This window comes from Neoarius graeffei, chromosome 4 (assembly GCF_027579695.1).
Source record: "Neoarius graeffei isolate fNeoGra1 chromosome 4, fNeoGra1.pri, whole genome shotgun sequence".
NCBI classification, from domain to species: Eukaryota; Metazoa; Chordata; class Actinopteri; order Siluriformes; family Ariidae; genus Neoarius; species Neoarius graeffei.
In genome coordinates this window covers 51533750-51547488 of record NC_083572.1, presented here as the reverse complement: position 1 = coordinate 51547488, position 13739 = coordinate 51533750, and the positions used below count along the sequence as shown (strand labels likewise).

Here is a 13739-nt window from a genome sequence, read left to right as displayed (position 1 = left end):
CCATACTTTTTCCATTTTTGAATGATGGATTGAACAGTGCTTCTTGAGATGTTCAGAGCTTGGGATATTTTTTTATAACCTAACCCTGCTTTAAACTTCTCCAGAACTTTATCCCTGACCTGTCTGGTGAGTTCTTTGGTCTTCATGATGCTGTTTGTTCTTCAGTATTCTCTAACAAACCACTGAGGCCTTCACAGAACAAGTGTATTTATGCTGAGAGTAAATTACACACAGTAGGACTCTATTAACTAATTAGATGACTTCTGAAGGCAATTGATTGCACTGGATTGTATTTAGAGGTATCAGAGTACAGGGGGCTGAATACTAATGCACACCACATTTTTCAGATTTTTATTTGTTTAAAATTTTGAAGACCATTTATCATTTTTGTTTCACTTCACAATTATGTGCTACTCTGTGTTGGTCTATCACATAAAATCTCAATAAAAAACTTTTAAGTTCGTGGTTGTAAGGTGGAAAAATGTGAAAAAGTTCAAGGGGTATGAATACTTTTGCAAGGCACTGTATTTCTTCCTGGCCAGTGTTCATCATGACATAAAAATGACATTAAAAATATACTTTGAATGCCCTTGTAATAAACACGTTTGGGAATCCAGACCCCAGACTACGTGATCAGTGCAGTTTACCTTGCAGGTCTGATGGTGCATGTTGAAGGAGACTGCGATGGCAGGAGTGATCTCTCGGGCACTGCGCTCTATCAGGTACTCAGCGAGACGGGAGGAAAGATAAGTCTTCCCTGTGCCACTGGGCCCTGACAAGATCAAGCGCCGGTGTTTGAGCAGCAGACTAATGTAGTGTTGTATCATAGGCTTCGGGATAAGCGTCTCAAACACCACATTGTCCACACATTTCTCCTTCAGACCTGCAAAAGTACAGTGGAAATAGAGATGGGTGCATAATGGGATTGGGAAACGTTACGACTTAAGAATCGGTGCTCTTGAGACACAAAGAGCTAACTAGGGAAAGATCATATTGGTCTCTGGCCTTTAATTAAAGCAGTCAGGTAAATGAACAGAATATAATTAATTTGTAAGTAGGACAATTTTAGTTGGTTCTAATGCTGTGTCAAGTAAGGAATTCTCCTCGAATCTTTACAGTTCAGGAAAACAAAACCAACCGCTTTCATTCTGAAGCACTAACAGTGGTAGGACACAGGTGGACACCAACAGCCGAGTGTCCACAGAACGAGTGAATGAGTTTAGCCAATTGATGCTAATCTGAACAGCGGCCTCACGTGGTCTCTATAAAGTGACCTGAGTGCAACCTGCTCTCAAAAAAAACTTGGAGGAGTCCGAACGTATCACTCGCATGACCAAGTCTGATATATCTCTTCTACAGGAATGGAGGGGTTGAAAAGAGACACTGCAGCCAGACAGGACATCTGACTGTCTGGGAAAATGTCAAGATTAATTTTGTGAGGATGCATTTCAGCATTTCTTTCTGGTGAAGCTCCACACGAGCGTCCCGTGAACAGCTTTCAGCATGTGCACTTTGACGAGCTCATCATGGTCAATGCAACAAATCAAAAATATTTTATCAAACAAAGAAAATAAATATTTTATTTTCCCCTCTTGCTTAAGGAAGAACATTTTGAAAATAGCATTGAATTCTCTGTAACTGTCTCCAAGCCTCCTCAGTTATACAGTAATATGAAGCCCTTACGAAAAGATAAGAGGTTTCTTAAATCTCAAGCGACAAGTTCAGTATGTTTCATGTTATAAGGATCCACAACTTTCACATACAGTATGCAGTGTTTAGTCCATTTGAATCAAACCCTAGTGCATTTTCCTCTTTGATATGGTTCATTTGTGCAGGTGAGAGCATGGAAATTACACTCAGGCGTGGACCATAATAACCGGTGTGGGCCCATCTTTATGAGGTGGTCTCGCTACAGTTCCAATCAAACTCTAGCGCGGCTTAATTGCACTGAGAAAGCAATTTGATCTTGAATCAGCCCAAATACAGGAAGTGAACCAAACGTCGTGAGTTTTGGGTTGCGGAAAACATTTTTCTGTAGCTTTGAGCTGCTAAACTGAGCTTCCATACTTGCCAACTCTCCCGATTCATATGGTAGTCTACCGCTTTTGACAGGTGAATACCGCCTACTGCTTTTAGTTCTAAAAACTACCGCATTACAAAGCAAGAAGACAGAGTCATCTATATCCTTCCACCCTATATACCAAGTTTCAAGATCTTATTTGTCACATTTTTCAAGTTTTGCTGCAGGAAACCAACCCGACCTCTTTACACCGACCTCAGCAGCCTGTGACATAAGTCCACTGGTGAGCTAAAAATGAACATTTCTCACATTGCTTAGTATCAAAAGTCACATATACATTACTTAATCAATACATATACCAACTTTCAAGACCATGCCACTTATAGTTTTCAAGTTCTGCTCCGGAAACAAAATAGACCCCTAAGACTAACCTGAGAGACCAAGTCTGAAATAGTTTCCATGGAAACATGAAAAATTTAAATTTCTCAAATTCCTTAGTGGGCGGCACGGTGGTGTAGTGGTTAGCGCTGTCGCCTCGCAGCAAGAAGGTCCGGGTTCGAGCCCCGTGGCCGGCGAGGGCCTTTCTGTGTGGAGTTTGCATGTTCTCCCTGTGTCCGCGTGGGTTTCCTCCGGGTGCTCTGGTTTCCCCCACAGTTCAAAGACATGCAGGTTAGGTTAACTGGTGACTCTAAATTGACCGTAGGTGTGAATGTGAGTGTGAATGGTTGTCTGTGTCTATGTGTCAGCCCTGTGAGGACCTGGCGACTTGTCCAGGGTGTACCCCGCCTTTCGCCCGTAGTCAGCTGGGATAGGCTCCAGCTTGGCTGTGACCCTGTAGAACAGGATAAAGCAGCTAGAGATAATGAGATGAGATGAAATTCCTTAGTATGAAAAGGCACATCTACGTCACCTTGTTAACACGTATACCAAGTTTCAAATCCGTATCATGAATAGTTTTGGATATATGCTCCGGAAACGAACACTGCTCTTAGAAACTAAGTCAAAATCTATTTTTTATGCAAATATTTGAAAAATACTTTTTTTTTTCAAAAATCCAAAATAGCAAAAGGCACCAGTTCACACGTTGCTTGATATGTATACAAAGTTTCATGAAGATATCTTCAGTAGTTTTAAAGATATGGCCCAGAAACGAAAACGTGACCGGCCGGCCGGCCGGAACTCGATAATTAGTGAACACTGTTGGATTTGATTTGTTCTTCTGATCTCACTTCAGCTGTTTTTGGCACAGGGGACACAGTGTCAAATGGTCATATTAAGTGAAGCCGAGAGCCAATGAAACAGCATGATAATGATGATGAATCTAAATTGTATCGCTCTATCGTGCCATTCCATTTTTTCTCGTTATGTTTCTAGCCAACCAGCAATAAGCTCACATATTACAATAAATCATGCTGTTTGTTTAAAAAATGTACTGGTGATCACGAACAATGATCGAATAATGAAAAAAGATTCGCTATAACAAGTTCAAGGCGGGGCGGCACGGTGGTGTAGTGGTTAGCGCTGTCGCCTCACAGCAAGAAGGTCCGGGTTCGAGCCCCGTGGCCGGCGAGGGCCTTTCTGTGTGGAGTTTGCATGTTCTCCCCGTGTCCGCGTGGGTTTCCTCCGGGTGCTCCGGTTTCCCCCACAGTCCAAAGACATGCAGGTTAGGTTAACTGGTGACTCTAAATTGACCGTAGGTGTGAATGTGAGTGTGAATGGTTGTCTGTGTCTGTGTGTCAGCCCTGTGATGACCTGGCGACTTGTCCGGGGTGTACCCTGCCTTTCGCCCGTAGTCAGCTGGGATAGGCTCCAGCTTGCCTGCGACCCTGTAGGACAGGATAAAGCGGCTAGAGATGATGAGATGAGAAGTTCAAGGTGACTTGGTGGTCGGATCATCCAGTACCAAAGCATCGAGGCAAGGTGAGAAGCAGCATATTGTGAAGTACGTCGGTCCAATTTCTTGATCTCATCTCATCTCATTATCTCTAGCCGCTTTATCCTGTTCTACAGGGTCGCAGGCAAGCTGGAGTCTATCCCAGCTGACTACGGGCAAAAGGCGGGGTACACCCTGGACAAGTCGCCAGGTCATCACAGGGCTGACGCATAGACACAGACACCCATTCACACCTACGGTCAATTTAGAGTCACCAGTTAACCTAACCTGCATGTCTTTGGACTGTGGGGGAAACCGGAGCACCCGGAGGAAACCCACGCGGACACGGGGAGAACATGCAAACTCCGCACAGAAAGGCCCTCGCCGGCCACGGGGCTCGAACCCGGACCTTCTTGCTGTGAGGTGACAGCGCTAACCACTACACCACCGTGCCGCCCCTCTCTCCAAAATTTTCCAGGGAATTATGCCCTCGGACCCTCGTAGGAGGACATGACTGCGTCACACAATCTGATCTACCGATTTTAATTCTCTGGCAAGTATGAGCTGCAAACTGAGCCAGAGGACAGAACCAATGCTGCAGACATGTGATGTGAGATTGGGACTGATGAATAAGAAGCAAAAATAAACAGTGGATGTGATGCAGAAAATGTTATCAGCTAGCACTTTCTATAATATATTGAGCGCGGCCTTGAACAGTCCTACATGCTCGTCAGCCAGTGTTTTTTCGCTTGTTCGTTTGTTTAATTATGTGCCAAGAGAAAACATACCAAACCAATAAATAGCACACAAACCAAAGGTATCAATTTCACTCTGATTCGGACTCAGGAACTGCGCTAATAGGTGTGACTGTCCCCTTAGAACATGGGCGAGATAATGAGTGATGTTATCAATGTGAAAGAAAAATCACGGTAACCTGCCTTTACCCACTAACCTTTGAGAGCCACGTTGATGCATGTGGAAGTCTTGCTAAGGCAGCGTACTGGTGGAGTTTCGGGTGGCTGAACCCCTAGCACCCGCTTCAGATGACTGAGGCTGTAGCTGTAGATGGAGTCCTGAGACAGGCCCAGGCTGGAGCTTGGGTCCACCACTGATAAGTAGTCCTGGATGAACATAAGGAAGGAGTCGGGGTTGTCGGAAAGGTAAAGATTACTGTATTTTTCAAACTTAAACAGCAAAATGTCATGTTCTAATTTTTGTATTATCCTAATGTTGTGATCTGCATATTTTTCTAACACAAAAAGGATACATCGGTGTTAACCAGTATGTCAACCAGGCTGCATATTGAGGATACTGAACACTTCACAATCGTGGTTAGCTGTAGCCCTGCAACTCACTTTAAAAGCTTGGCAGATGGCAGAGTCAAGAGTGCACCAATCAGTCTGCCCACTGAGTTTGACCAGGCCAATGAAGAATTCCAGTTGTTTCGCCTCCTGTGTAAAAAGGTTACTGGTGTAAACTCTGGAGTGAAACATTATTATACAGTACATTATGACTGGAAAGAGAATATAAGCTCGAAGGCACTGTCGTAGTGAGACATACCTCATTAAAGACTTGCTGGTTGGGTATACGCACTAACACTCTGACAAAGCTCTCATCCTTCTGCAGGGTCGAGGTAGGACTTTGAAATACGTCTACCAGAAAAAAACAAACCAAAAAACACAAGTCATTAATTTCTCATCTCATCTCATTATCTCTAGCTGCTTTATCCTGTTCTACAGGGTCGCAGGCAAGCTGGAGCCTATCCCAGCTGACTACGGGTGAAAGGCGGGGTACACCCTGGACAAGTCGCCAGGTCATCACAGGGCTGACACATAGACACAGACAACCATTCACACTCACATTCACACCTACGCTCAATTTAGAGTCACCAGTTAACCTAACCTGCATGTCTTTGGACTGTGGGGGAAACCGGAGCACCCGGAGGAAACCCACGCGGACACGGGGAGAACATGCAAACTCCACACAGAAAGGCCCTCGCCGGCCATGGGGCTCGAACCCAGACCGTCTTGCTGTGAGGCGACAGTGCTAACTGCTACACTACCGTGCTGCCCGTCATTAATTTCCAAAAAGCCTTAAACTTAATGCTAGCAAAACAGAGGTTCTATTAGTAGGTACCAAAAGACAGGTTCAGAATTTCTCCAGTTTTACTATTGATGTTGATGGTGTGTCTATTCATCCTTCCCAAGTTATAAAAAACCTTGGAGTTATCTTTGACTCCACCCTTACGTTTGAACCCCATCTTAAACTAATTACTAAGAATGCTTTCTTTCACCTCCGCAATATTGCTCGTCTCCGCCCTTTTCTTTTGGAAACTGATGCCAATATGTTGGTCAATGCATTTATTTTTTTTCGTCTTGACTATTGCAATTCTCTCTTTTATGGTCTCCCTGCCACATTGCTCAATCGCCTGCAGTACATTCAAAACTCAGCAGCAAGAATCCTCACACTCACCAAGCACACTGCTCACATCACTCCTGTTTTACAGCAACTGCATTGGTTGCCAGTTATCTCCCGGATCAAATACAGAATCTTGCTGTTAACCTATAAAGCTCTTCATGGTTTCGCTCCTTCCCATCTCTGTGAGTTAATTCATTTGTACTGTCCCTCCCGCTCCCTTAGATCTTCTGTCTGTGGACTTCTGACTGTTCCTCGTTTTAAATTGGCATCTATGGGTGGCAGATCATTTATTGTTGCTGCTCCTAAACTTTGGAATTCGTTACCACAATCGCTTCGTGACTGTTCCACACTCTCTTCCTTCAAAGCCAACTTGAAAACTTTTCTCTTTACCTCACACTATTCTTCCTAATTTTTTTTTTTGGTGGTAACTCTTTCGTAAAGCGTCCTTGGGTTTGTGAAAGGCGCTATATAAATTGAACTTATTATCTCATCTCATCTCATTATCTCTAGCCGCTTTATCCTTCTACAGGGTCGCAGGCAAGCTGGAGCCTATCCCAGCTGACTACGGGCGAAAGGCGGGGTACACCCTGGACAAGTCACCAGGTCATCACAGGGCTGACACATAGACACAGACAACCATTCACACTCACATTCACACCTACGGTCAATTTAGAGTCACCAGTTAACCTAACCTGCATGTCTTTGGACTGTGGGGGAAACCGGAGCACCCGGAGGAAACCCACGCGGACACGGGGAGAACATGCAAACTCCACACAGAAAGGCCCTCGCCGGCCATGGGGCTCGAACCCAGACCGTCTTGCTGTGAGGCGACAGTGCTAACTGCTACACTACCGTGCTGCCCGTCATTAATTTCCAAAAAGCCTTAAACTTAATGCTAGCAAAACAGAGGTTCTATTAGTAGGTACCAAAAGACAGGTTCAGAATTTCTCCAGTTTTACTATTGATGTTGATGGTGTGTCTATTCATCCTTCCCAAGTTATAAAAAACCTTGGAGTTATCTTTGACTCCACCCTTACGTTTGAACCCCATCTTAAACTAATTACTAAGAATGCTTTCTTTCACCTCCGCAATATTGCTCGTCTCCGCCCTTTTCTTTTGGAAACTGATGCCAATATGTTGGTCAATGCATTTATTTTTTTTCGTCTTGACTATTGCAATTCTCTCTTTTATGGTCTCCCTGCCACATTGCTCAATCGCCTGCAGTACATTCAAAACTCAGCAGCAAGAATCCTCACACTCACCAAGCACACTGCTCACATCACTCCTGTTTTACAGCAACTGCATTGGTTGCCAGTTATCTCCCGGATCAAATACAGAATCTTGCTGTTAACCTATAAAGCTCTTCATGGTTTCGCTCCTTCCCATCTCTGTGAGTTAATTCATTTGTACTGTCCCTCCCGCTCCCTTAGATCTTCTGTCTGTGGACTTCTGACTGTTCCTCGTTTTAAATTGGCATCTATGGGTGGCAGATCATTTATTGTTGCTGCTCCTAAACTTTGGAATTCGTTACCACAATCGCTTCGTGACTGTTCCACACTCTCTTCCTTCAAAGCCAACTTGAAAACTTTTCTCTTTACCTCACACTATTCTTCCTAATTTTTTTTTTTGGTGGTAACTCTTTCGTAAAGCGTCCTTGGGTTTGTGAAAGGCGCTATATAAATTGAACTTATTATCTCATCTCATCTCATTATCTCTAGCCGCTTTATCCTTCTACAGGGTCGCAGGCAAGCTGGAGCCTATCCCAGCTGACTACGGGCGAAAGGCGGGGTACACCCTGGACAAGTCGCCAGGTCATCACAGGGCTGACACATAGACACAGACAACCATTCACACTCACATTCACACCTACGGTCAATTTAGAGTCACCAGTTAACCTAACCTGCATGTCTTTGGACTGTGGGGGAAACCGGAGCACCCGGAGGAACCCCACGCGGACACGGGGAGAACATGCAAACTCCGCACAGAAAGGCCCTCGCCGGCCCCGGGGCTCGAACCCAGGACCTTCTTGCTGTGAGGCGACAGCGCTAACCACTACACCACCGTGCCGCCGAACTTATTATTATTATTAAAAAATTAAATATTTTCAATGAATCCATCCATCCATTATCTGTAGCCGCTTATCCTGTGAAGGGTCATGGGCAAGCTGGAGCCTATCCCAGCTGACTATGGGCGAGAGGTGGGGTACACCCTGGACAAGTCGCCAGATCATCGCAGGGCTAACACATGGAGACAAGCAACCATTCACACTCACGGCCAATTTAGAGCCACTAATTAGAATAACCTGCATGTCTTTGAACCCAGAACCTTCTTGCTGTGAGGCGACAGTGCTAACCACTACACCACCATGCCGCCCTTAATTGTATCGTGATGGTCTTAAAAATATATGTTTTATCTTTTTGTATCCTGACAAGAGATCTTTTATAAACAACAATAATCATTCACTCATTTGATTTATCCTCTGTAAGCACTCTATCCTGGTCAGGGTTCTCTGGGACTTATTAGAGAACACTGGGTATGAGGTGCAAATACAACTTGGATGGGATACACCATGCACACACACATATTCATATCCTCATTCACATCGAGGGCCAATCAAGTGTAGCTACCCTTAGCAAAAAGAAGTTTATTCAAGTGTACTATGAGTAGACTTATTTTTTTTACTAAAACTGAGGAAGTATACTTGAAGTTGACTTTTTATAAACTATATTTTATATACTTAAGAATAGTATAGTGAAGTCTACTTGGCTTATACTGAAAAGTATAAACAAAAGTCTAAGACTAAGTACATTAATACTAAGACTTACACTTATACTTTAATACTGAAACTTATACTTTAGTATACTTTTTACGTTTTTCTGCCACAAAGCACTAATACTTAGTATATCTTGCTCCAAGTGCATAATAAGGTCAGGTCACTGACTCGTGCTTAACATTTAATTTATATATCTCATCTCATCTCATTATCTCTAGCCGCTTTATCCTGTTCTACAGGGTCGCAGGCAAGCTGGAGCCTATCCCAGCTGACTACGGGCGAAAGGCGGGGTACACCCTGGGCATGTCGCCAGGTCATCACAGGGCCGACACACAGACAACCATTCACACTCACATTCACACCTACGGTCAATTTAGAGTCACCAGTTAACCTAACCTGCATGTCTTTGGACTGTGGGGGAAACCGGAGCACCCGGAGGAAACCCACGCGGACACGGGGAGAACATGCAAACTCCACACAGAAAGGCCCTCGCCGGCCACGGGGATCGAACCCGGACCTTCTTGCTGTGAAGCGACAGCGCTAACCACTACACCACTGTGCCGCCCTAATTTATATATTAATATAATATAATGCTGGAGTTTAAAACTTTACAGTATATAGTATGTGTGCTGGCGGCACAGTGGTGTGGTTAGCGCTGTCGCCTCACAGCAAGAAGGTCTGGGTTCGAGCCCCGTGGCCGGCGAGGGCCTTTCTGTGTGGAGTTTGCATGTTCTCCCCGTGTCCGCGTGGGTTTCCTCCGGGTGCTCCGGTTTCCCCCACAGTCCAAAGACATGCAGGTTAGGTTAACTGGTGACTCTAAATTGACCGTAGGTGTGAATGTGAGTGTGAATGGTTGTCTGTGTCTATGTGTCGGCCCTGTGATGACCTGGCGACTTGTCCAGGGTGTACCCCGCCTTTCGCCCGTAGTCAGCTGGGATAGGCTCCAGCTTGCCTGCGACCCTGTAGAACAGGATAAAGCGGCTAGAGATAATGAGATGAGATGAGTATTTGTGCTCAATTGCATTATCTTTATATACCTTAAAATCATACACAAAAACAGAAAAACTTTTGACTTGACTTTATTGATCAAGAGACCATTATGTTTCCATTTTTACATGCAAATGTGCACTTTTTCCTTTCATTTTCTCCAGTAAGGAAGGACTTGATTTCATAGGTCTTTGTTTTTGAAATGTTTGAGAATATATCAAACTTGTTTTCAATGTCCTGTCTTGTGATTTTGTAAATGCATCACACTCTTGTGTCCATACAGTATGAGTAAACTTTAAGAATACTTTAAGGAGTATATTTCCAGTATATAAATAGGAAGCTACAAGTAATATGCCAAGCAAACTTAAAGTATAACAAGTAAACTAGTGAAATAACCAACGTTTATAACAGTATACTTAAAGTATACAATAATAAACTAAAAATAGGGACTCGAAGTATATAACTAAGGGGCGTTGTGGCTCAGTTGACTAAGGCGCCATACCATAAATCCGAGGACCCGGGTTCGATTCTGACCTGAGGTCATTTCCCGATCTCTCCCCGTCTCTCTCTCCAGCTCCTTTCCTGACTCTACACTGTCCTATCCAATAAAGGTGAAAAATGCCCCAAAAAAACAAAAAGAAGTATATAACTAGTACAATGGCAGTATATCGGTAAGTGTACTTGTGGTATACTTTAAGCATATGAGAGGGATATACTGTACCAAGTACATTGATAGTATATAGATGAGTGTACTTGTTGTATACTTTAAAGTGTACTTTTGCAAACTTAAAATGAACTTTAAAGTATACTTTTATAAACTTGAAATGTTCCAGTTTAGTCCGAAAAAGTATCAAATTTGTATACTTTCTAGTACACTAAAAGTACATGGTCTGTAGTATACTTGCTATACTTATACTGAAGCATACTTAATAAAATGAACTTTAAGTATACTACTTTTTGCTAAGGGTAATCCACCGACTGGCATGTTTTTGGGAGGTGGGAAGAAATCGGCGAAACTGGAGGAAACCCGTAGACGTGGAGAAAACATGCAGATCTCCACACGGACAGTAACCTAAGCTCAGGACCAAACCTGGGACTCTGGAGCTGTGGGGCAGCATGCTATTTGCTCCACCATGCAGCATTAATCAGTAGATTAGAAAGCCATGTCCAGTAGAAAACATTTTCTGTTTTATCTAACAGCTGCTAAATCTAATATTGTGTGCGCATATCCTCACCTGTGTTTAAGCTTTCAGTTGCTCCCATGCTAAAGGTTTTGCTAAGAGATGCCACAGATTGCCGTGGTGACGAGGTGCCCAGTGAGCCCAGCCCGGAAGACTGGGAGGTGGAGCTTGGAGGTCTGGAGACACCCGTCTTCAGCTGGTCGTTTTCTGCCTTCAAATTTTCTACAGTCATCTGTATGAGAAAACATTTACAGATGTATGAAATCTCGCCTGTTACGCAAAATCTGTTGCTGTTCATTATTTTTGTAGTGTATTGCATGCATGCTGTGCACTCTGACTTTCTTCACACACCTGCATCTTGCTCATGGCTTCCTGCAGCTGCTCCAGCTGGTGAGCAGAACTAAGGGCCTCCAGACGGATATCTGTAAGTTTGCGTTCCTTTTCCCAGAGTTCAGAGCGCAGCTCAGAGACCACCTTTTCATCAGTTTCGATGCCCTCACTGCTGTCACCCAGTCTGAGGTAAAAACACATTTTCTTCAAATCTTTGCTGGGCTTTGTAAGCGTGGTCAACATTGCTAACCGAGGTTCGACAAAAAAAAAAAGTTTTACGAATTGTTAAAACTGAATTATGGCTCGTTATCTCGAGTAATCGTCTCTTACCCAGAGGAGGAGGCAGAAGTGGAAACATCTAAGGAGAATGGTGCTTTTTCCACATCGTGATGGATTTTAGGGGAGGAAGGAGTTGAGGACTCTGGGGTGGCAATTTCCTCAATATCCGAGTACGACTTGGAGCCCTTCTTATAGAAAGCCCTGTTAAAGGAACTTCTCAGCTGCAGAAACAGAAAGGAGAACAGCATAGAGATACAGTATGTGTTAATGCATGACTCCTGCATTGTGTAATCACTGATATAATATAGGACATTGCACATAAAATATAAGCGCAAGTAAATGCAGATGCACAAAGCAAAAGATGAAGCACAAAAAAGCTCATGGAATGAGTAAGCAAGTCTACTTATTGTGATGGGATAAATGTCCTTCTACATAAGAAATAAAACACAGCGTTTCAGATCTAAATCTCTGTATTCGACAGTAAGGCTTTAGGAACATGTCATAGAGTCTCATCACAAGGCAGAATCCAACTCCAGCAGTTGCTGTAAACTGCAAATTGTGACAGCTGATGATCATCTAACATTACGTCCACAAACAACGATCAGCCATAACATTAAAATTACTGAGAGGTGGAGTGCCTTACATTGATTATCTCATTACAGTGGCACCTGTCAAGGGGTGGGATATATTAGGCAGCAAGAGAACAGTCAGTTCTTGAAGTTGATGTGTTGGAAGCAGGAAAAATGGGCAAGTGTAAGGATCTGAGGGCCAAATTGTGATGGCTAGATGACTGGGTCTGAGTGTCTCCAAAATGGCGCATCTTGTGGGGTGTTCCCGGTATACAGTGGTTAGTACCGACCAAAAGTGGTCCAAGGAAGGACAACTGGTGAACCGGCAACAGGGTCATGGGTGTTGAAGACTCATTTATTCGCATGGGGCACGAAACATATAGCCCATATGGTCCAATCCCACAGAAGACCCTGTCGCCGGTTCACCGGTTGTGACCACTTTTGGTCTGTATTAACCACTACATACCAGAAACACCCCACAAGATGTACCATTTTGGAGATGCTCAGACCCAGTCATCTCGCCATCACAATTTGACCCTTGTCAAAGTCACTCAGATCCTTACGCTTGCTCATTTTTCCTGCTTCCAACACACCAACTTCAAGAACTGACTGTTCTCTTGCTGCCTAATATATCCCACCCCTTGACAGGTGCCATTGTAATGAGATGCTCAATATTATTCACGTCACCTGTCAGTGGTCATAATGTTATGGCTGACCGGTGTATTCCATCCATCCATCCATCCATCCATCCATCCATCCATCCATCCATTATCTGTAGCCGCTTATCCTGTTCTACAGGGTCGCAGGCAAGCTGGACCCTATCCCAACTGACTACGGGCGAAAGGCGGGGTACACCCTGGACAAGTCGCCAGGTCATCACAGGGCTGACACATAGACACAGACAACCATTCACACTCACATTCACACCTACGGTCAATTTAGAGCCACCAATTAACCTAACCTGCATGTCTTTGGACTGTGGGTGAAACCGGAGCACCCGGAGGAAACCCACACAGACTCGGGGAGAACATGCAAACTCCACACAGAAAGGTCCCCGCTGGCCACTGGGTTCGAACCCGGACCTTCTTGCTGTGAGGTGACAGATCTAACCACTACACCACCGTGCCACCCTGATTGGTGTATTATATTATTATATCTAATATAACATTCATATTATAAAACACAGTGAATGCGAGTTAAAATATGATAAACAGAAACACCACAATCTCACATGTTAAACAATGTGACGTAACTGTTTTATTTACTGTTAAAGCATGACCTGGTGAACATGCAGACTTAGTCTTATCAC

General features: G+C 44.0%; 1 protein-coding gene across 7 annotated transcripts in view; it reads right to left on the bottom strand.

Moving 5' to 3' along the window:
• nav1b (neuron navigator 1b) overlaps positions 1-13739 on the bottom strand; it is a 178511-nt gene that overhangs the window by 17191 nt on the left and 147581 nt on the right. For all 7 annotated transcript variants that reach the window (XM_060919337.1, XM_060919339.1, XM_060919340.1 and 4 more), the window contains 7 exons: positions 11913-12082; positions 11604-11766; positions 11307-11484; positions 5454-5545; positions 5249-5344; positions 4846-5014; positions 648-883 (listed from right to left, as the gene is read on the bottom strand). In XM_060919337.1, the coding sequence (XP_060775320.1) occupies positions 648-883; positions 4846-5014; positions 5249-5344; positions 5454-5545; positions 11307-11484; positions 11604-11766; positions 11913-12082 (1104 nt within the window). The remainder of the gene's footprint in view (positions 1-647; positions 884-4845; positions 5015-5248; positions 5345-5453; positions 5546-11306; positions 11485-11603; positions 11767-11912; positions 12083-13739) is intronic.